This window comes from Oncorhynchus tshawytscha, linkage group LG11 (assembly GCF_018296145.1).
Source record: "Oncorhynchus tshawytscha isolate Ot180627B linkage group LG11, Otsh_v2.0, whole genome shotgun sequence".
In the NCBI taxonomy this organism is placed as follows: Eukaryota; Metazoa; Chordata; class Actinopteri; order Salmoniformes; family Salmonidae; genus Oncorhynchus; species Oncorhynchus tshawytscha.
Genome location: NC_056439.1, coordinates 5093073 through 5116241, shown reverse-complemented (window position 1 = coordinate 5116241; position 23169 = coordinate 5093073). Strand labels below are relative to the sequence as shown.

Below are 23169 nucleotides of genomic sequence, written 5' to 3'. Positions count from 1 at the left end.
TTAGGCCGGCCCAGGTTTATGGTTCGAGCAACATTGTAACCTATGTTTGAGACCAATGTGTGACAAGCGTGCCTGTATCTCTCTCAGAACTAGAATGTGATTAACTTTCTATGATCTCCCTCCCTCTTCTTATAGACATGAGTCTGCAACTCTTATCTCTCCAGAGTTGCGCCTCTTTATTTCCTTGTAGAAGCATAGTTACGCAAAGGTTTCTGGAGGAGCTGCAGCACCCCTGATATATTGAAATACATTTTCCAAAGTTACTGCTGTCTGTTCAGAAAAAAAATAAGAATTTCAGAATAGCTAACTACACATTTGGTCAGAGGACCAATAGCTTCTTTTAAATAATAGATGTGGAGTGTAGCCTAATAACAAGGCGGGTACGCACGGCAAATCTGTCAGTGAACAAACAGCATGCAGACAAAACAGGCCTTTAGCAATATTTCAAATACAATCACGGGAAAACACAGGTTGAAAAGCAAATAGCTCCTGCTGAACATAGAATGATCTGTAGGCTACCAACATTTTTGATCAACTTTCAAATATTGTTTTACAAAGTAAAACGAGAGAGAAAGGCTTTTGGCACGATTGCATCGGCCATCACCAGCGAGTGAGCTGCGCATCATTGGACAAATCAGTTTAACTGGAAAGCATTTTAGGACTAATTTCCTCATATTGTAGCCAACAATATGCGGCTCCACACACCTAGGCTATTGATGGATTCAAGATATGGTCGTTTTTATTGATTTCAGATTCTCAGTTAGTCCGTATCAAAGTAGCCTGTCATTTAAGATCATTTGTGCGGTATTAAAACATTCTGCCAAAGTCTCCAGTCATGTAAAATTATGTAGAATTGCCTGAAATCCGTTTTTATAAAAGGCCACTTTTCTGACAGTTTGTGCAGAAATTCTTCGGTTGCTGGTCTCAGTCCGGGTGGCTGGTCTCAGACAATCTCGCAGGTTTAGAAGACTGATGTGGAGATCCTGGGCTGGCGTGGTTACGCATGGTCTGTGGTTGTGAGGCCGGTTAGACGTGGGTGGATTATCTTGACAAAGGAGAAATACTCATTAACAGGGATGTAAACAAATGTGTCCACAATTTGAGAGAAGCTTTTTGTGTGTATGGAACATTTCTGTTATCTTTTTTACTTCAGCTCATGAAACATGGGACCAACACTTTTCATGTTGCGTTTTATATTTTTTGTTCAGTGTAGATAGTCAGTCGGGTGGCTAGCTGCCGACATAGACTGCTAATTTCAGTAACGTTGAAGGGCTCTGTCTAGTGGTTAGAGCGTTGGACTAGTTGGAAGGTTGCAAGTTCAAAACCCCGAGCTGACGAGGTACAAATCTGTCGTTCTGCCCCAGAACAGGCAGTTAACCCACTGTTCCTAGGCCGTCATTGAAAATAAGAATTTGTTCTTAACTGACTTGCCTAGTTAAATAAAGGTAAAATAAAAATTACTGGATGAAGCTAAAGTTAAATGGAGCTTACTTTAGGCTACAAAGTTCTCATAACTTTACTTTACAGAGAGTAGGCTACTGAGACATAGTGATGTGGCGAGGCGGAGGCAGGTTTCGATGCATGCAGAGGAGCTCTGACGAAGGCCAAGAGACCCATAAGCAGTGTGCAGGTTTCTTACCCTTAAAAAAAACTAAAACAATGTTGGAGGCGGCTTATGGTAGAGAAATTACCATTCAATTCTCTAACAGCTCTGTCTCATCATGCTCTAGCAACTCCTTGTGGCGGGCCGGGCGCCTGCAAGCTAACTTTGGTCGTCAGTTGGACGGTGTTTCCTCCGACAGATTGGTGAAGGCATTGTGTCAAGGAGCAGTGCGGCTTGGCAGGGTCATGTTTCGGAGGACGCATTTTTCAAGCCGCCTCCAACATCGTTTTAGAGAAATCTCAGCCTGCCAAACCCTCCCCTAACCCGGATGATGCTGTGACACAGCCTTGGATCGAACCCGACGCTGTAGGGCCGCATCAGCACTGTGATGCAGTGCCTTAAACCACTACACCACTCGGGAGGCCTCATTTTTAACTTATCTAATTGTTACCATGCACCTGCAACAAGATAGCTCTGATGTGCAAGTGTATTTTTGAATGTTGAAAGTAAAACACAAGTCACCTCCTTCTCCCGCCCCTACATCTGGACCCTTCTGGGAGGGAGAGGAGCCCACAGATGCACCTTAGGAGGATGAGGAGATGATGACTGGTAGGTTGATGGAGTGGCAACCCCTGCAGCGTCTCATCCATCGCCGCATACCACTTCCAGAATGCGGCTATGGCCTCCCTCTCCCTTGGTGCGGAGTCCGGTGGGGGCAGCTTTCAACTCCTTAAAAATATGGAAAAGGATAGCTTTCAGCATCAAAGTAGGGATATTCGAACATGGCCAGTGTCAATAGTGTACAATATAGTGTTGAGCATTTACAGTACCTAACTTTAACCACCTCTTTTCCCCCCAATCACTCTCTCAGGTGAAGGTCATCTCACTGGAGGCCACATGAGCTTTGTGAAGCCAGCGGGACACAATACATGGAGAGATGACCAACCAATCACTGTTGATGAGGGAAGTGGATCTTCAACCCAGCATGTTATTGTGATAGAGGTTAGTGTCATAATGCAACATAAAAATGCACAGTACATCAATTGTGTCCCGTTTATTTCAGAAATGCTTCCCTCAACTATTAATTTGATTACATGTACATCCTTATTTATCTGCCATAGGGGAGCTTGTGAAACTTCCCAATGACATTGTTATCCAATGCTACTCTTGAATCGGTAATAACCTCCTCTCTTCATGTGTCAGTCTGCAGAGGCTTCTGGTTCTGGAGGATCATCTCTGGTCAAACAGGACAGGACTGAAGGAGACAACCCACGGCACAGCAGAGATATGAAGCTGGAGACTGGAGCAGCGGCTGGCGTGGCGCCCCTTGTAGCCACGGAGGACCTCGCCACCATGCCCCATCCAAGGACCCGACGCAGCATCACAGAGGTCAATGGAACGCTGGACGCTGTCCTCAAGTCAGAGACAGACACCAAGACTTTAACTGTAACACACAGGCTCTTACACACTAGATCTGACCACAGGTCAGACCCAGAGAGACTGGGGCTGAGGCGACTGAGCTGTCCTCTTGCTCCCGGCTCAGAGTATTTACTTTACGGTAACCCGAGCCCGAGGACGGTTCATTCCCATCGGGACTCAGGTTACGCGTTAGAGACGGGAAATGATCCGTCTTGTTCCTACACAACAGAGATGGACCCTGACAACATGCCCTTGGATTTAGAAACACAGATTGATCAGTCTAGAGGGGACTGGAATCGGTACAGTAGTAGTGTATACTCTGAAGGGTGCCTAGATAAGAAAGGGGAGGTTATAGTGGTAGATGAGGTGAAAGTGGAGGGCGATGCTCCTCTGACATGGAATGTAGACGATACTCACTTAGGGGAAGGACACTCACAGGGCAGAGATTTGTTCGATTACAGGGAAAGCTTAGAGACAAATCCAAGCATCGAGACCCACTCCCCTTTACATGCGCTCAGGGATCGTGACCCAGTGTCCAAGTCGATGGACCATTCCGATTCACACATTCTTTTTGATCAGGTTTTGAACTCAAATGACCAAGGGACCAAGGTTTTGGGAGGTGAAGCAAGCAGTAGTAAAGAGAAGCGGTTCCTCTGCATGTTCTGTAACAAAGGCTTCAGCTGCCTCCAGAAGGTGGAGATCCACCAGAGGGTCCACACAGGGGTGAAACCCTTCAGCTGTACCCAGTGTCACATGCGTTTCACCGAGGCTGGTAAACTGAAGAGGCACCAGAGGGTCCACACAGGGGAGAAACCCTTCAGCTGTACCCAGTGTCAGATGCGCTTTGCCCAGGCTGGGCACCTGAAGAGGCACCAGAGGGTCCACACAGGGGAGAAACCCTACAGCTGCCCCCAGTGTCACATGCGCTTCGCCCAGGCTAGCAACCTGAAGATGCACCTGAAGGTCCACACGGGAGAACGGCCGTTTGCCTGTACACACTGCGGGAAGAAGTTCTCAGAGAGGAGCTACCTCAGGATACACCAGCAGAAAAACCATTCCACTCTGTAACATAGAAAGTAACCATTCCACTTGAACGCTTCTGACGTGTAGATCAAATGCTGCATTAAAGTCAAAGATTAATTTTCAATGTTGTCAGCAGAAAATATCCGCAGATGCATTTGGAATAACGAGTAATACAGAGGGGTTGGGTTAAATGCGGAAGACATTTCAGTTGAAGGCATTCAGTTGTACAACTGACTAGGTATTCCCTTTCCATAATAGATTTCAGTGTTGAATATTCCTGGGTTGAATAATGCATCCAGGCATTTTGTGATCTACAAGCCTTAAAAGTCTGTTGTATATTGTGTTTGTACTGTGTAAGCAATGTGTTTATAAATGCCTATTTCATTACTTCCAACTACTTAATGAGAAAATGAATGCAGTTTTATCAAGTTCATACAGATTTTGTTAACACTTAAATACACGTAACCATATACAGTTTGAAAATGGCAGAGTTGGGCACTAATAAGCAAACATTGGAACGTGGTAGCTGTATAACATTGAATGGGTAAGCGCTGTATGGGTTTTGACTGAGGGAAATGCAGTAAATTAAGATGACTCAATGTTTATGATCACTATGTTTGATGTACAGTTACAAGATGTCATGTCGTCATACCCTGGCTTCTTCTGAACAGACTGAGCCTATGTTTGTTTATTGTGAAGAAAACTCACCGCTGAACATGCACCTGAATGCACTCATGACTCCCTTCGATGCGCACCAAAATTACGATCCGTTTCTCTGAATTACCTTGTGAAAGCCTAACATTGTAAGATCGTATTTTATAACTTAGCTAATCATGTTTGCAATAGAACAAGCTTTCAGATTATGCCCACTTTACCCAGATTGCGATTTATAATGGACTGTTTTTGGATTGCGTAAACGACAGTAATTTGGTGGCGGGGATGCAGGGTTGTGTTCTGAACAGAACAACTACACATGTGTTTGCTTCCTCAACGGCACAGCTATTTTCTACATTGTAGAATAATAGTGAAGATGTCAAAACTATGAAATAACACATATGGAATCATGTAGTAACCAAAAAAGTGTTAAAGATTCTTCAAAGTAGCCAGCCTTTGCCTTGATGACAGCTTTGCAATCGTTTTTTCACCTTAAGTAACCTTCTATCTTATGTTACCATACCAACATAACATATCATACTAATTTGAGTGACCTTGATTTACTTTAACTCTGTTATGTCTGGTCTATGAGGCCAGTCTGGAGATTGACAACCATGTTTGTAAGCTTTGAAATGGTATCAAACTATTTTATAATTTCTTGAAAAAAAGTTATGAAAATTGTAATTTTCTTAATCTTTAACGTCAATTATCTAAAATGCACATAAACCAATTTTTTAAATTATATTCACATTTGCTGCTTGGACTCTTTTACATCATCAGTGTGGTGTTTTGTCCACCATCGGTTGAATATAGGGTGAGTGTCATGTCAATCATATAAATAAAAGATAGATGTGGTAGTTGCTGCAGCAGAGAAATATTGGGGTGAGAGATTTTAGTGCAGAACATCTGCAGGGAGTTTTGAGAGAACGGGCCAAAGTAGTGGGATGGGGTGGTGGATCTTTGGGGATAGTGTATAGGTGCAGGGTTAGATCATGGTGTAATATTCCCTTTTTTTGTGACCAAATGTGAAAACTGCACTCCGTTCTGTGAAAAACAGCAATACGCAACACAGCATCTAGGCTGCCGGAAATTCACAAAGAAGAAGAATAAACAGAAAAGACAGTACACTATTTACCAAAGATTATGGATATACTGACAATATACATTTATCTCTGCCCTAACAACGGGAGTAGTTGTTCACAAAGCGTCACTGCAGGCTGTCTAGCTCCCGCCTATACTTTCTTTGAATTGGTGGATACATCTTATTATTGTAATTATGGATGCACGATATTTCGGTAAGCATATCGGAACCGGCCTCTATTAGCTAAAAATGCCAACATTGTCATTGGCCCGATGTCTAGTTTAAAGCCGATGTGCAAAACCAATGTCAAAACTGATGTGCATACTTATATAACGTAGGTAGATTATGTAAAATGACGTTACACGCGCAACACAGCATTCCTAACCTAGCCCACAATGTCTGCAGTGTGGATCGAGCAGTCAACAAGATGAGCAGTCATTTGAAAGAGTAAGAACATTTCAGCGAGACAACTCAAAGGTGAAATCTAATAATGGATAATGGAATTCCAAGATAATGGAATTCCTTGCCCTTGACAATCAACCGTTCTCTGTCGTGGATGATGTTGACTTTCGCAGACTGGTCGAGCACCGGGACACACCACCAAGTAGGCGCTATTTTTCAGATGTTGCCCTAGCGGAGTAACACAGTATTGTTGAAACTCACCTCCATGAGCTACTTGCACTGCTATTAGCTTCCCGACTGACATTTGGACCAGCGATGTCAGCCGCATTATGAGTCTAACAGCACAGAGGAAAGCCGTATTGCATGCTCAAGAATGTGCTGGTTCTCATACGGCTACTGCCATTTCAATGGCATTTAAGAACATGTTTGAAACTTGGAAACATAAACACTCTGAGCACCATTTGAACAACTGACTCGAGAAATAAGCTCAACTGCGTGATACCCTGTCATGGCATTGAAACACCTGCTCAACAAAAATGCCAACACAGATCGTCGGGTTACCTTGGAAAAGTACTCTACTAGAGGCTGTGAACAAGAGATTCGGTGGCATTCTCTCTGAGCCTCTACTGTGTCATCACCATGCTCGATGCTAGGTACAAGGACCGCTACTTTGATGCAGAGAAGAAACAGGGTTTACGTGAAATGTTAGACACAGCTGGATAAGATAGAAACGGACACAGTGACAGTGCGCGCCGAGGAAGAGAGGCCACGGACAGACAAAGCTGAAACAGCTTGACGTGTATGATGAAATCCTGGTTGAGACAAATCAAATGAACAACGAAACAGCACAGCAAGTAAGTGAAAGAAATAGGTTTTGATGATGTTTTACTGGTAATGGGGACACATGTAAATGCCAACAAAATAACTATTTGGTCAGTGTGTGTGTTTCAACTGTTTAAGAGTACTAGAATGCATAAAAGGCAGCTAACATGTTTATCAGTTATCGGTATCGTTTTTTTGGAGCAAGGAAAATATTGGATATCGGTATCGGCCAAAAATGTCATAACTGCATCCCTAATTGTAATCTTTAAAAAAATATTAAATTAGGATTGCATTCAATGGAGAGAGATGCTATGCTACTAGCTTCATTCCATGAATATGCATATAGCCATCTCGGGACAACTCTAATATAGATGTATACTATGATTCGGTGAGTGAGTTTATAAGGAAGTGTATAGGACATGTTGTACCCACTGTGACTATTAAAATATACCCTAACCAGAAACTGGATAGATGGCAGCATTCGCACGAAGCTGAAAGAGAGTACCACCGCATTTAACCAGGGCAAGGCAACTGGGAATATGGCAGAAAATAAACAGAGTAGTCATAGCCTCCGCAAAGGAAATCAAACAAGAAAAATGTCAGTATAGAGACAAAGTAGAGTCAATTCAACAGCTCAAACACGAGATGTATGTGTCTTCAGATTTATTTAACCTTTATTTACCTAGGCAAGTCAGTTAAGAACAAATTCTTATTTACAATGACGGCCTAGGAACAGTGGGTTAAGTGCCTTGTTCAGGGGCAGAACGGCAGATTCTTACCTTGTCAGCTCAGGGATTCGATCTAGCAACCTTTAGGTAACTGGCCCAACACTTTAACCACTAGGTTACCTGCTGCCCCAATCACAGACTACAAAAGGAAAACCAGCCACGTCTTGCTTCCAGACAAACTTAACACCTTCTTTGCCCACTTTGAGGATAACACAGTGCCACCGACGTGACCTGCTACCAAGGACTGTGAGCTCTCCTTCTCCGTGGCCGACGTGAGTAAGACATTTAAACGTGTTAACCCTCGCAAGGCTGCCGGCCCAGACGGCATCCCTAGCTGTGTCCTCAGAGCACCAACTGGCTGGTGTGTTTACTGACATGTGTTTACCGACATTTTCATTCTCTCCCTATCCCTGTCTGCTGTCCCCACATGCTTAAAGATGACCACCATTGCTCCTGTACCCAAGAATGCAAAGGTAACTGAACTAAATGACTATCGCCCCGTAGCACTCACTTCTGTCATCATGAAGTGCTTTGAGAGACTAGTCAAGGATTATATCACCTCTACCTTACCTGACACCCTAGACCCACTTCAATTTGCTTACCGCCCCAGTAGGTCCACAGACGATGCAATTGCCATAACACTGCCGTATCCCATCTGGACAAGAGGAATACCTATGTAAGAATGCTGTTTATTGACTACAGCTCAGCATTCAACACCATAGTACCCTCCAAGCTCATCATTAAGCTTGAGGCCCTGGGTCTCAACCCCGCCCTGTGCAATTGGGTCCTGGACTTCCTGACAGGCCGCCCAAAGGTGGTGAAGATAGGAAAAAATATCTCCACTTTGCTGATCCTCAACACTGGGGCCCCACAAGGGTGCGTGCTCAGCCCCCTCCTGTACTCCCTGTTCACCCATGACTGCGTGGTCATGCACGCCTCCAACTCAATCATCAAGATTGCAGATGACACAACAGTAGTAGGCTTGATTACCAACAACGACAAGACAGCCTACAGGGAGGAGGTGAGGGCTCTTGGAATGTGGTGTCAAGAAAACAACCTCTCACTTAACGTCAAGATAGCAAAGGATATGATCGTGGACTTCAGGAAACAGCAGAGGAAGCACCCCCCCTATCCACATTGACGGGACAGTAGTGGAGAAGGTGGAAAGTTCCTCTGCGTACATATCACTGACAAACTGAAATGGTCCACCCACACAGACAGACAGCGTGGTGAAGAAGGCGCAGCAGCGCCTCTTTAACCTCAGGAGGCTGAAGAAATTTGGCTTGTTACCAAAAACCCTCACAAACTTTTACAGATGCACATTTGAGAGCATCCTGTCTGGCTGTATCACTGCCTGGTACAGCAACTGCACCGCCCACAACCGCAGGGCTCTCCAGAGGGTGTGTCCAACCACCCGAGCCACTGCCTGTTCACCCCACTACCATTCAGAAGACAAGGTCAGTACAGGTGCATCAAATCTGAGACCAAGAGACTGAAAAACAGCTTCTATCTCAAGACCATCAGACTGTTAAACAGCCATCACTAACACAGAGAGGCTGCTGGATACATAAGACTTTAAATCATTGGCCACTTTAATAAATGGAACACTAGCCACTTTAATAATCCATTGTAATAATATGTACATATCGTGTATTACTCATCTCATATGTATATACTGTATTCTATCTATTGCATCTTAGCCCATGCCGCTCTGACATTGCTCATCCATATATTTATAAACTGGACAGTTTTATCTCCATCTCTTCATGGACACTCTTACAGACAGTTGTGGCTGCTTTGTGTGATGTATCGTTGTCTCTACCTTCTTGCTGTTGTCTGTGGCCAATAATGTTTGTACCATGTTGTTGTTGTGTTGCTTGTTGTTGTCTTAGGTCTCTCTTTATGTAGTGTTGTCTCTTTTGTCATGTGTGTTTTGTCCTATTTGCATTTTATAATAAGAATGTTATCCCAGCCCCCGTCCCCGCATGAGGCTTTTTGGTAGGCCGTCATTGTAAATAAGAATTTTTTCTTAACTGTCTTACCTAGTTAAAGAAATGTTAAATTTAAACACAAAAAATAATTTCCTTTACTTAGATTCGTTAGTATTAGGTATTTGTTGTGGAATTGTTAGATATTACTTGTTAGACATTGCTGCACTGCCGGAACTAGAAGCACAAGCATTTAGCTACACTCACAATAACATCTGCTAACCATGTGTATGTGACCAATACAATTTGATTTGATATAAAGTGGTTTTTCTCCGAATTGCCGGGACGTCACGTGTCCTACTTATATCAGTACATTCGTAACAACTTAAGCATTACGAAACTTATATTCGATCAAATAAACCCACATAGTCATAACATTTTTTGTTGACCAAATTCAACTCTCATTGACCATATCTAACCACTCCTTGCTTGATTGGCGAAACAACGAAAAAACGCCACCTGCTGGAAGGAGACAGACTTTCTGCCGCGTTGGGCCCGTCTCTTCCTCTATGGTATTAGAAACTGTGAAACTGAAGAAAACGGAAGTGAACAGTGACGAAGAACAATTTCCACATTAGCGTTTTTATTGTCATTTAGACCTTTATGAACACCCTGGAACTCAAAATATGACTCATTTAACGGCACAGCATCATATACTTACCCAAGGTAGTGTTTAATTCGCATAGCAGACAGGATTTGTTTGATAGATTGTATCTAGGTAACGCTAGCTAGCTGCTAACAATGGCTAACTGTATGGCTTTTCACTCTCAAATAGCCTCCATTATGGAGGTGCTAGCGAATACAGCCGTGGCAGACATATGTAAACTCGTAGACGACGACTATGCAGTGTTTCGTTTGGAAATAACTCAAAGCCAGAAAGAAAACAGGGGATTGCGGAGGAAATTACAGCTATTGGAACAGAAGGTGACACGGGAGCGCGCAGAGAGGACAATGCGAGAGCGCGTCCTCGCCAGTCGTCCCAGTAGTGTCAAGATCGTCGACCGATACAGAGGAATGCCCAGAGGTACATTTTGCACAAGACCGTGGCTGTCGCCCGGTTCCCGTCTGCGCATGTGTTTAGATGTACAACCCAGAATTTTGTCTTTGTCAGTTTTTGGATAGTATGCAATACTTCCCCTGATTACTTACTTAGCTGTCTTGCACAAAGACACAATATTTCCCGGAAGGCCGAGGCTGCGCAGTTTGTCGCCGTTCATGTATAGCTTTGTGCCTGTCTTGCACGTGTTTTTTTACTTGTGTTACCCAGAATTGGGTCATGGTCAGTTTTTGAATAGTATGCAATAATTCCTATGATTACTTATCTAGTGCAAAGACACTATCATATTCATACCAGATTCTTGATTTACTGCATTTCCTATTATTTACTCAATGAAAACAATATGATGATTATGTTTCATGCAATCAACCTATAAATAGTATATCAATAAGTTATGAGGTGTTACCTTATATCCTTGCCAATTCTAGACATTGTCAATAGTGTACAATATACCATTGAGCATTGACAGTAGCTAATCAAACCACCTTTTCCCCCCCAATTAATCGACGGTGAAGGACATCTCACTGGAGGCCACAGGAGCTTTGTGAAGCCAACAGGACACAATACATGGAGAGATGACCAACCAATCACTGTTGAGGGGAGTGGAACCTCAACCCAGCATGTTATTGTGATAGAGGTTTGTGTAATAGTATTACCTGTCCAGGGTAGCCTAGTGGTTAGAGCGTTGGACTAGTAACCGGAAGGATGCAAGTTCAAACCCCCGAGCTGACAAGATACAAATCTGTTGTTCTGCCCCTGAACAGGCAGTTAACCCACTGTTCCTAGGCCGTCATTGAAAATAAGAATTTGTTCTTAACTGACCTGCCTAGTTAAATAAAGGTCAAATTAAATTAAAACATCAAATGTGGCAGGTTTATTTCAGAAAGCCTCCCATCAAACTATTTACTTGTACAGTACCAGTTGTAAGTTTGGACACACCTACTCATTCAAGGGTTTTTCTTTATTTTTACTATTTTATACATTGTAGAATAATAGTGAAGACATCGAACTATAAAATAACACATATGGAATCGTGTAGTAACCAAAAAAGTGTTAAACAAATCAAAATTTTATATTTGAGATTCTTCAAAGTAGCCAACCTTTGCCTTGATGACAGCTTTGCACACGCTTGGCATTCTCTCAACTAGCTTCAGCTGGAATGCTTTTCCAACAGTTTTGAAGGAGTTCCCATATATGCTGAACACTTGTTGGATGCTTTTCCTTTACTCTGCGGTCCAACTCATCCCATACCATCTCAATTGGGTTGAGGTCAGGTGATTGTGGAGGCCAGGTCGTCTGATGCAGCACTCAATCTCTCTCCTTCTTGTTCAAATAGCCCTTACTCAGCCTGGAGGTGTGTTGGGTCATTGTCCCACTAAACGCAAACCAGATGGGATGGCAATTCGCTGCAGAATGCTGTGGTAGCCATGCTGGTTAAGTGTGCCTTGAATTCTAAATAAATCACTGAGTGTCACCAGCAAAGCACCCCCAAACATCACACCTCCTCCATGCTTCACGGTGGGAACCACACATGCGGAGATCATCTGTTCACCTACTCTGCGTCTCACAAAGATACGTCAGTTGGAACCAAAAATCTAAAATTTGGACTCATCAGACCAAAGGACAGATTTCCACCAGTCTGATGTCCATTTCCTGTGTTTCTTGGCCCAAGCAAGTCTCTTCTTCTTGTTGGTGTCCTTTAATTGTAGTTTCTTTGCAGCAATTCGACCATGAAGGCCTGATTCATGGGGCGGCAGGTAGCCTAGTGGTTAGAGCGTTGGACTAGTAACCGGAAGGTTGCAAGATCGAATCCCCGAGCTGACAATGTACAAAATCTGTCGTTCAGCCCCTGAACAAGGCAGTTAAGACATGAAGGTCAGTCAATACGGAACATTTCACTGTTCCTAGGCTGTCATTGAAAATAAGAATTTGTTCTTAACTGACATGCATAAAGGAAAAATACAAATTCACGCAGTCTCCTCTGAACAGTTGATGTCTGTTACTTAAACTCTGTGAAGCATTTATTTGGGCTGCAATTTCTGAAGCTGGTAACTAATGAACTTATCCTCTGCAGCAAAGGTGTCTTCCTATTCTGTGGCGGTCCTCATGAAAGCCAATTTCATCATAGCGCAACTGCACTTGAAGAAACTTTAAAAGCTCTTGAAATGTTCCGTATTGACTGACCTTCATGTCTTAAAGTAATGCTTATTTGAGCTGTTCTTATGGTCTTCTACCAAAAAGGTCTATCTTCTGTATACCCCCTACCATGTCACAACACAACTGATTGGCTCAAACGCATTAAGGAAAGAAATTCCACAAATGAACTTTTAACAAGGCACACATGTTAATTGAAATGTATTCTAGGTGACTACCTCATGAAGCTGGTTGAGAGAATGCCAAGCTTGTGCAAAGCTGTCATCAAGGCTACTTTGAAGACTCTCAAATATAAAATATATTTTAATTTAACACTTTTTGGTTACTACATGATTCCATATGTGTTATTTCATAGTTTTGGTGTCTTCACTATTATTCTACAATGTATAAAATAGTTTAAAAAATTAAAAAACCCTTGAATGAGTACGGTAGGTGTGTCCAAACTTTTGACTGGTACTGTACATCCTTATTTATCTGCAATAGGGGAGCTTGTGAGACTTCCCTACGACATTGTTATCCAATTCCACTCGTGTACCAGTAACCTCCACTCTTTTTGTGTCAGTCTGCAGATACAGAGGTTTCAGGTCCTGGGGTCAAGCAGGAGAGAATTGAAAGGGAGGACACAAGACACAGAAGAGACGTCCAGACTGGATTGACTGGAGCGCCCCCTGTATCCAGGGAGGACCCCGCCGCTTCGCCTCAGCCCAGGACACGACACAGCATCACGGAGGTCAGTGGAACGCCGAACAACGTCCTCAAGTCAGAGACAGACACGAAGACTTTAACTGTAACACACAGGCTCTTACCCACAGAATCTGACCACAGATCAGACTCCGAGACGCTGGGGCCACTGGGCTGTCCTCCTGCTTCCAGCTCAGAGTACTTACCGGTATTTCACCAGAGCCAGAGAACGGTTCTTTCCTGTGGAGATGGTGACGCGTTAGACACGGGTGTTGATGACCTGTCTTGTTCTTACGCTACAGAGATGGACCCTGGCAACATATCCTTGAGTTTAGAGACACAGACTCATCTGTTTAGAGGGGACTGTAACCAGTACAGTAGTAGTGTATACTCTGATGGGTGCCTAGATAAGAAACGGGAGGTTGTAGTGGTAGACGAGGTGAAAGTGGAGGGCGACGCTCCTCCCACATGGAATGCAGATAGTCACCTAGGAGACGGACACTCACAGGGCAGAGATTTCTTAGATTACAGAGAAAGCTTAGACACAAATATAAATGTTGTCACCCACTCCCCTTTACACGCATTCAGGGATCGTGACCCATTGTCCACGTCGATGGCACCTTCCGATTCACACGGCTGCGTCGTTTTCGATCAGGTGTTGAACTCAAATGACCAAAGGGCCATGGCTCGTGGAGGGGGAGCAATATCAGGAAATAGTAAAGAGAAACGGTTCCTCTGCATGTTCTGTAACAAAGGCTTCCGCTGCCCCCAGAAGGTGGCGATCCACCAGAGGGTCCACACAGGGGAGAAACCCTTCAGCTGTACCCAGTGTCATATGTGCTTTTCCCAGGCTTGTCACCTGAAGAGGCACCAGAGTGTCCACACAGGGGAGAAACCCTACAGCTGCCCCCATTGTGAGAAGAGGTTCTCCCGCCAGGACCAGCTGAAGATGCACCTGAAGGTCCACACTGGAGAGAGGCCATTTGCCTGTACGCACTGCAAGAAAAGGTTCTCAGAGAAGAGCAACCTCAGCATACACCAGCAGAAACACCATTCCACTATGTAACATAGAAAATAACCATTCCACTCTATAGCGTCTGGCGTTTAGATCAAACCCAGCATTAAAAACATAGATTAATTTTCAGTGTTATCAGCAGAAAAGATCCACAGATGCATTTATAATAATGATAGAAACAGATTTCAGTGTTGAATGTTTGTGGGTAGAATATTGCATCTAGATATTGTGTGATATATAAGCCTAAAAATAAGTGCTTGAGGTGTTCCGGAAGACTGTTCTAAAAAATGGACCTCTGTAGGTGATTAAAAATTGGCCTAGTTTGTGCCAGTTCTTGTGGAGTAGTGGTGGACCTGAGTATTAAATGTGAATAGTGATTGAAAAGAAACAGGGAGTACGTATTTTTTTTAGTTGAAAAGAAACGGGGAGTAAATTTAAAAAAAAAATTGAAATGCATACAGATTTTAAGTTGGTTGATGTCATGAATATAAAGAACTTGAAAGCAATGGAAAAGTGGAGAGGAACTGGCACGACTGTCTGAAATGAGTTGCAGGCATCACAAAACGTTTTCGGAGACTTAATATGTTAAGGTTACTTTTGTAAGTATTGGCCTAGACCAGGGCTATTCAACTCTTACCCTACGAGGTCCAGGGCCTGCTGGTTTTTTGTTCTACCTGATAATTAATTGCACCCACCTGTTGTTCCAGGTCTAAATCTGTCCGTGAGTAGAGGGGAACAATGGAGAAAGAAATACAGCACAACTGGCTCCAGAGTTGAGTTTGAGGGGCCTAGACTATATTGCAACATAAGGATGCATTAAGGTGTATTACAGATTTAATATTATTTTACTTTGGATGAGACGTTGAATTCATCTGATGACACCAATACCTCTCGCAATTTTATTGCAGACAAATTAAGTGGGATTTGCCCAGTTTATTTTTTCGTCAATGAGAACACCTAGGAATTTGTTAGTTTTAACACTGGGTAGTAAAGGAAATGAATAATTTTTTTATTCAACTGTTGGACCGAGGACAGACACTGGTTACAATATGCCATTTGATTATATTCCAATCGTCTAAATTCTGTAGGCTACCCGTAAAAGGCGCTGCATGTTCAATCCGACATCTGCATTGGCCGTGTAGCATTTACAGTGATACGGCCTCTGCAGAAGTCAGGGAATTCATACTTTTTGTGCTTCGCGGAGCAGAGCTGTTGTGAAGGAACTTGTCAAGGAAGTGAGTTTGTGTTTATACAGGACCTTCCGCCGCCCACCAACCGTCAGCCAATCATGTCAATGCGGAGATATACGGAGCCCTCTGCATTATTACAAAATTTGGGAGGCGCAAGGCGATGCGGTACGGAGCTCAATTTGGCCTCTGCATGCTTCCGTAGGCGCCGCAATTGCTTCACACCTTCCATCCTCCGACCACATTTTCAGATCGAGCATAAATAGGCTTTTAGCCTATCCATTGTCACATTATGAAAGGTGTGAAAACAGATAATAGGCTGCATTTTGTGTCCCTAGCTGAGTTGATGAGCTGATTTGGGCAATCAGTTGATTGACATGTAGAACCTACTGTAGAACGATACATTTTCCTCCAGTGTGGATGCTCTCCTACGTTTTATAGTTAGGCTGTGTATAATTAGTCAATTTAGTTATTGTCTTTGGTGTGGATTGAAAGTGTGTATTGTGTGGACTTAATAGTTCATTTTGTGAAGCTGTCAAGATGTTTGAGCCTATCCCAAGATGATTTTGACGAGCTGAGACACTTTTCTCTGGATAGTCAATTATCAGACTATTTGTTTTACTTCTTGAAAACATTGAAATAAATGAAATTCACTTGTGGGCCTAATGTAGGCTTAGGCTTGCCACTAGATCACCCAGCACTGGGCAAGAACTCATGAGGCTCGGAGCCAAAGCACGCGCTTAGACCTCTGCAGGTCAAAATGCTGTAGCAAGCCGTAAGAATGCTATGAATACCAGTGGCGGTCAATGTCGTTTAAGATGAGGGAGGTCAATTATATTTTTTTACGAGCATGGCCTTATTTATATTACAGCATATTGGATGACAGTCATTCATATTCCATTCACCCAGTTCAATGTAACATCGATAGGTTTAGGCTACAACGTGTTACTCTATACCCATCATGAGGTTGCTACAACCTAGCCTATGAATGAAAGTTTACAACGTAGGTGCACACAGGTCGAGAGAAAGATTTGAGGTGACAGACAGTGACACCGTCGTAGAAACTTTTACACAGGGAGACTCAAAGTCAATCTTAAATGAATCATTGTTTATTTTCATGCATGTGACAGAACAATACCTCATGAGACTTCTTCTCTCTAAGCTGAAACCTTGAAACTGAGAGATCCCCTTTCTCTAAACAAGGTTCTGGGGGTACTGCCAAATTCAGATACTGATAGTGAGGATTCGTTCAACCAGTCACTTGCATGAACCAAGAAATTGGTTATTAGAAAAGCACACACTTAAAAATGTCTATCACATTATCACTTGTGGGACAATAATAGTTACATTTTAAGGTAAGCATTAGATTTTAGCTTCTATATCATATTTATAATAAAGTAAGGGAAATCAACACATTAAACCAGACACTTTATCATTTCAAACCCTTCTTTCTGGGTTGTACTTTTAAAACCATTGCAGTAGAATGTTTTAACTTAACCTTCGCTTCATACAGTTGAAGTCGGAAGTTTACTTACACTTAGGTTGGAGTCATTAAAACTTCACACATTTCTTGTTAGCAAACTATAGTTTTGGCAAGTCGGTTTGGACATCTACTTTGTGCATGACACAAGTAATTTTTCCAACAATTGTTTACAGACGGATTATTTCACTTTTAATTCACTGTATCATAATTCCAGTGGGTCAGAAATGTACATACACTAAGTTGACTGTGCCTTTAAACAGCTTGGAAAATATCTGAAAATGATGTCATGCTTTAGAAGCATCTAGTAGACTAATTGACATTATTTGAGTCAATTGGAGGTGTACCTGTGGATGTATTTCAAGGCCTACCTTCAAACTCAGTGCCTATTTGTTTGACAACATGGGAAAATCAAAAGAAATCAGCCAAGACCTCAGAAAATAAATTGTAAACCTCCACAATTCTGGTTCATCCTTGGGAGCAATTTCCAAACGCCTGAAGGTACCACGTTCATCTGGACAAGCAATAGTACGCAAGTATAAACACCATGGGACCCCGCAGCCGTCATACCGCTCAGGAAGGAGACGCGTTCTGTCTCCTAGAGATTAACGTAATTTGGTGCGAAAAGTGCAAATCAATCCCAGAACAGCAGCAAAGGACCTTGTGAAGATGCTGGAGGAAACGGGTACAAAAGTCTCAATATCCACAGTAAAACGAGTCCTATATCGACATAGCCTGAATGGCCACTCAGCAAGGAAGAAGCCACTGCTCCAAAACCACCATAAAAAAGCCAGACTACGGTTTGCAACTGAACATGGGGACAAAGATCGTACTTTTTGGAGAAATGTCCTTTGGTCTGATAAAACAAAAATAGAACTGTTTGGCCATAACGGCCATCGTTATGTTTGGAGGAAAAAGGGGGATGCTTGCAAGCTGAAGAACACCATCCCAACCGTGAAGCACGGGGGTAGCAGCATCATGTTGTGGGGGTGCTTTGCTGCAGGAGGGACTTGCGCACTTCACAAAATAGATGGCTTTATGAGGAAGGAATATGAAGGAAGGATAGGAATTATGTGGATATATTGAAGCAACATCTCAAGACATCAGTCAGGAAGTTAAAGCTGGGTCACAAATGGATCTTCCAAATGGACAATGACCCCAAGCATACTTCCAAAGTTGTGGCAAAATGCCTTAAGGACAACAAAGTCAAGGTATTGGAGTGGCCCTCACAAAGCCCTGACTTCAATCCTATAGAAAATTTGTGGGCAGAATTGAAAAAGCGTGTGTGAGCAAGGAGACCAACAAACCTAACTCAGTTACACCAGCTCTGTCAGGAGGAATGGGCCACAATTCACCCAACTTATTGTGGGAAGCTTGTGGAAGGCTACCCAAAACGTTTGACCCAAGTTAAGCAATTTAAAGGCAATGCTACCAAATACGAATTGAGTGTCAAATGTCAAAGAAAATAACACCGTTTTACTTTTTTTTTTTACAAATTCGTTTATACTCCCTTATCTTGGCGATCTCACTACAGAGTTACAGGGTCAGGGAGTTGAGGGCTAATCCTTAGGCAGAAATCCCGACCATCCAGCAGACCCAATCTGGTGAAATGTGTTATTGAAGCAAGACAAAAAACAAAGAAAACAAAAACAACAGAAATATACATATCACTTGATGTGGGGAAAACTTCAATCCATTTGGGTAACTGTCAACCATTACCAACACATTTTTTCCTTTTACAAGCAGGCATGTGAAGAAAATCTATTTGCATATTTACCAAAGGGCCACAGGGGACTGGTAATTCCCCCTTTGGACACGACTCACATCGTGATTCATGCGTCCAAAAAAAACAACACTGCCTTTTCCCTTGATGACTCCATCTTAACTTAATTAAAAATAAACTAGAGACAGATGTCCCTCATTCAGGGGCAGCACACTCTCTCCTTCTCGTGTTCTGAATCACACACAGGACTGTTGATGATAAATTATAAAACTTCCTCTTAATTATTATTGTTTCCATAGTACATTTAAATGTCACCCAATGTCTCCAGTCTTTCTAGTGAGGGTGATCAGGCTTCACCAGAAAGTGAGGTCAGAGGTCATTCAACCCCATTAAGTGAGTGTTTGTTTCTCCTGTACCTCAGACATTATTTAAAGATAAAGATATTTCAAACATTCTGTGTACCAGGTTTAGTTTTTCAGTAAATTTCATATCAAGATAATTTAAGTGTGCAACCAGAACTAAACTCTGAAAAGTTTAACTTCCAAAATGTTTATTTGTGTACCCTTTAAGTTGCATAATTTCTAACATGTGAAAAACCACTAAAACAAAAATAAAAAGACCCCACACAATAAATCAGAGTACAAACCACTATCAAATATTCATTAACAAGTGGGTTGTGTGGGTGCTGGCTTGTGTGTGGTAAAACTTGTAGGGTAAAAACAAACAAAATGGCCAGGCCTTAGCTCGCAGTCAAGCTGAATAGGCCTCTTCTAAAGTAAAAAATCCCAGAGCCTGTCTCTTGTAACCATTGTCATTTTGACCTGTTGCGTTGACATACAGTTCTGTACAAACTGTCCCTGGGACATAAAATAGTCAAAATAAGGAACCTGTTGTTTAACAAATCTACTAGGACCTTCAAAAAGTTGGTGCTGGCTTATCAGCTCAATATTCGTGACTAAAAACATTTACTTGGATCTACTTCAATTCTGGACACAGTTCCACGTAATGGAAACAGGCTGTTTTAAATGATATTACCTTCTTACTTAAATTACTGGTGCTACCCAAACTATAGAATAATAATTGGAAATTGTCATAAACGTGTCATTTCAATTATTCCCAGATTTTCCCACTGTGTCCCTTACAGACAGGTTTTTTTTCAGTGAGTACTGGCGGCTAGCTGTTCCACAGGAAGCTTATCTCTAACCCAAACACTAGATATCGGCCTCCCTGTGTTCATAATGTGACCTTGTATTGAAACATTTACTTCTTCAAATTACTAAGATATTGCATTAGTGCTATCTGAAAGCCACTTACCATTCACTTTGTTCCTTCACACTTATTAAATGTCTATTTAAAGATTCATATGTAATGCTTTGGTGGGAACAATATGTATTAACTGGGCTGGCACTGTCTCATGCTCTGTCCATATTAAACTATTTGGGCTAGGGGGCAGCATTTTCAGGTTTAGATGAAAAGCGTGCCCAGAGTAAACTGCCTACTACAGTCCCAGTTGCTAATATATGCATATTATTAGTCGATTTTGATAGAAAACACTCGGAAGTTTTTAAAATAGTTTGAATGATGTCTGTGAGTATAACAGAACTCATATGACAGGCAAAAACCTGAGAAAAATCCAACCAGGAAGTGGGAAATCTGAGGTTTGTAGTTTTTCAACTCTTGGCCTATCGAATATACAGTGTCTATGGGGTCATTTTGCACTTCATAAAGCTTCCACTAGATGTCAACAGTCTTTAGAACCTTGTTTCAGGCTTCTACTGTGAAAGAGCGGGGAATGAGAGGGGATTGAGCCAGGTGTCTGGCAGAGTGCCATGGGCTCGTGATTCGCGTTCATGTGAGAGTTTCATTGCTTTTCTACAGAAAAAGGAATTTTCCGGTTGGAACATTATTGAAGATTTATGTTAAAAACATCCTAAAAATTGATTTTATACTTCGTTTGACATGTTTCCACAAACTGTAATATGACTTTTCGTCTGAACTTTTGCCTGGACCTGCCCGCGTGTCGTGAGTATAGATTGTGTACTGAACGCGCAAACCAAAAGGAGTTGTTTGGACATAAATGATGGACTTTATGGAACAAATCAAACATTTATTGTGGAACTGTGATTCCTGGGAGTGCATTCTGATGAAGATCATCAAAGGTAAGTGAATATTTATAATGCTATTTCTGACTTCTGTTGACTCCAACATGGCAGATATCTTTTGGGTTGTGTTGGTCTCTGAGTGCCGTGCTCAGATTATTGCATGGTTTGCTTTTTCCGTAATTTTTTTCATAATCTGACACAGCGGTTGCATTAAAGAGAAGTACACTGCTCAAAAAAATAAAGGGAACACTAAAATAACACATCCTAGATCTGAATGAATGAAATATTATTAAATACTTTTTTCTTTACAAAGTTGAATGTGCTGACAACAAAATCACACAAAAATTATCAATGGAAATCAAATTTACCAACCCATGGAGGTCGGGCCCTCATACCACCCTCATGGAGTCTGTTTCTGACCGTTTGAGCAGACACATACACATTTCTGGCCTGCTGGAGGTCATTTTGCAGGGCTCTGGCAGTGCTCCTCCTTGCACAAAGGCGGAGGTAGCGGTCCTGCTACTGGGTTGTTGCCCTCCTACGGCCTCCTCCACGTCTGCTGATGTACTGGCCTGTCTCCTGGTAGCGCCTCCATGCTCTGGACACTACACTGACAGACACAGCAAACCTTCTTGCCACAGCTCGCATTGATGTGCCATCCTGGATGAGCTGCACTACCTGAGCCACTTGTGTGGGTTGTAGACTCCGTCACATGCTACCACTAGAGTGAAAGCACCGCCAGAATTCAAAAGTGACCAAAACATCAGCCAGGTAGCATAGGAACTGAAGTGGTCTGTGGTCACCACCTGCAGAACCACTCCTTTATTGGGGGTGTCTTGCTAATTGCCTATAATTTCCACCTGTTGTCTATTCCATTTGCACAACAGCATGTGAAATTTATTGTCAATCAGTGTTGCTTCCTAAGTGGAAAGTTTGATTTCACAGAAGTGTGATTGACTTGGAGTTACATTGTGTTGTTTAAGTGTTCCCTTTATTTTTTTGAGCAGTGTATATCTTTAATTCTGTGAATAACACTTGTATCTTTTATCAATGTTTATTATGGGTATTTCTGTAAATTGATGTGGCTCTGTGCAAATTCACGGGATGTTTTGGAGGCAAAGCCAAATGTAAACTGAGGTTTTTGGATATAAATATGAACTTGATCGAACAAAACATACATGTATTGTGTAACATGTTGTCCCGGGAGTGTCATCTGATGAAGAATATCAAAGGTTCATTTCTCTATTTCTGTTTTTTGTGACTCCTCTCTTTGGTTGGAAAATCGCTGTATGCTTTCTGTGACTAGTTGCTGACCTAATATAATGATATGGTATGCTTTCACCGAAAAGCTTTTTTAAAATCGGACACTGCGGTTGGATTCACGAGAATTTTATCTTTAAAATGGTGTCTAATTCTTGTATGATTGAGAAATTTGAATTATGAGATTTCTGTTGATTGAATTTGGCGCCCTGCAATTTCATTGGCTGTTGGCGAGGTGGAACCCCGTTCCTAGACAGGTTAAGTCTTTACCTAGCATGTTCTGTATTCATCTACTCAACCGTTTAACACCATTGGCTCTATTTAACAGGGCATGGGGTTTATTTCAAAATGTATTACCAGGGTGGAAGAAAACTCTTTATATTTTTATTGGTTAGGGGTAAGTCAAATCCCGTACAATGCTTTAACCTTATCTTTCTCAAATGATCCATAAAGAGACCACTGAACATTTCTCAGAATACGTCTACGTGTGGGTGTGCAAGTTGTATATTTTTTTCTTTCTATTGTTACTTCGTCAGATCTCTGGTAACCCATTATACATTTGTGTTACATCACAAATTCCTCCTCTACGCCAGTGTTCTATTCATACAAGGGTTTACATATTCCCTCTAATGTTCTATTTAAAAGCATATTCGGGAATAATACTCTATCTCCATACAGAACCCCTATATAAAGTTGTAAATCTTTAGTTTTTCATGTCCACACCACAGCAGCCCGAGAGGTATGCATATCTTTCATATCGAGGAAATCAGTGTCCGGGGGCTGTTACCCT

General features: G+C 42.2%; 1 protein-coding gene and 1 long non-coding RNA gene across 5 annotated transcripts in view; one reads left to right on the top strand and one right to left on the bottom strand.

Moving 5' to 3' along the window:
• The window catches only part of LOC112232170 (zinc finger and SCAN domain-containing protein 21), a 98690-nt gene that overhangs the window by 68583 nt on the left and 6938 nt on the right, over positions 1–23169 (top strand). The window contains exons 1-3 of one of the 4 annotated variants that reach the window (XM_042330461.1): positions 10204–10744; positions 11293–11414; positions 13494–13661. The exons of 1 other annotated variant lie outside the window; for it this stretch is intronic. In XM_042330461.1, coding sequence (XP_042186395.1) covers positions 10462–10744; positions 11293–11414; positions 13494–13661 — 573 coding nt within the window. In that variant the 5' untranslated portion in view covers positions 10204–10461. Of the gene's footprint in view, positions 1–2474; positions 2606–2806; positions 5460–10203; positions 10745–11292; positions 11415–13493; positions 13662–23169 lie in introns of those variants that run through there. 2 more of the 4 variants (XM_042330462.1, XM_042330463.1) reach the window with 2 other exon arrangements.
• On the bottom strand, positions 158–10518 carry LOC112232369. The gene is made up of 3 exons (XR_006084672.1): positions 10382–10518; positions 2126–2332; positions 158–1045 (listed from the first exon to the last, which is right to left on the bottom strand). It is a non-coding gene; the product is annotated as an uncharacterized LOC112232369 (long non-coding RNA).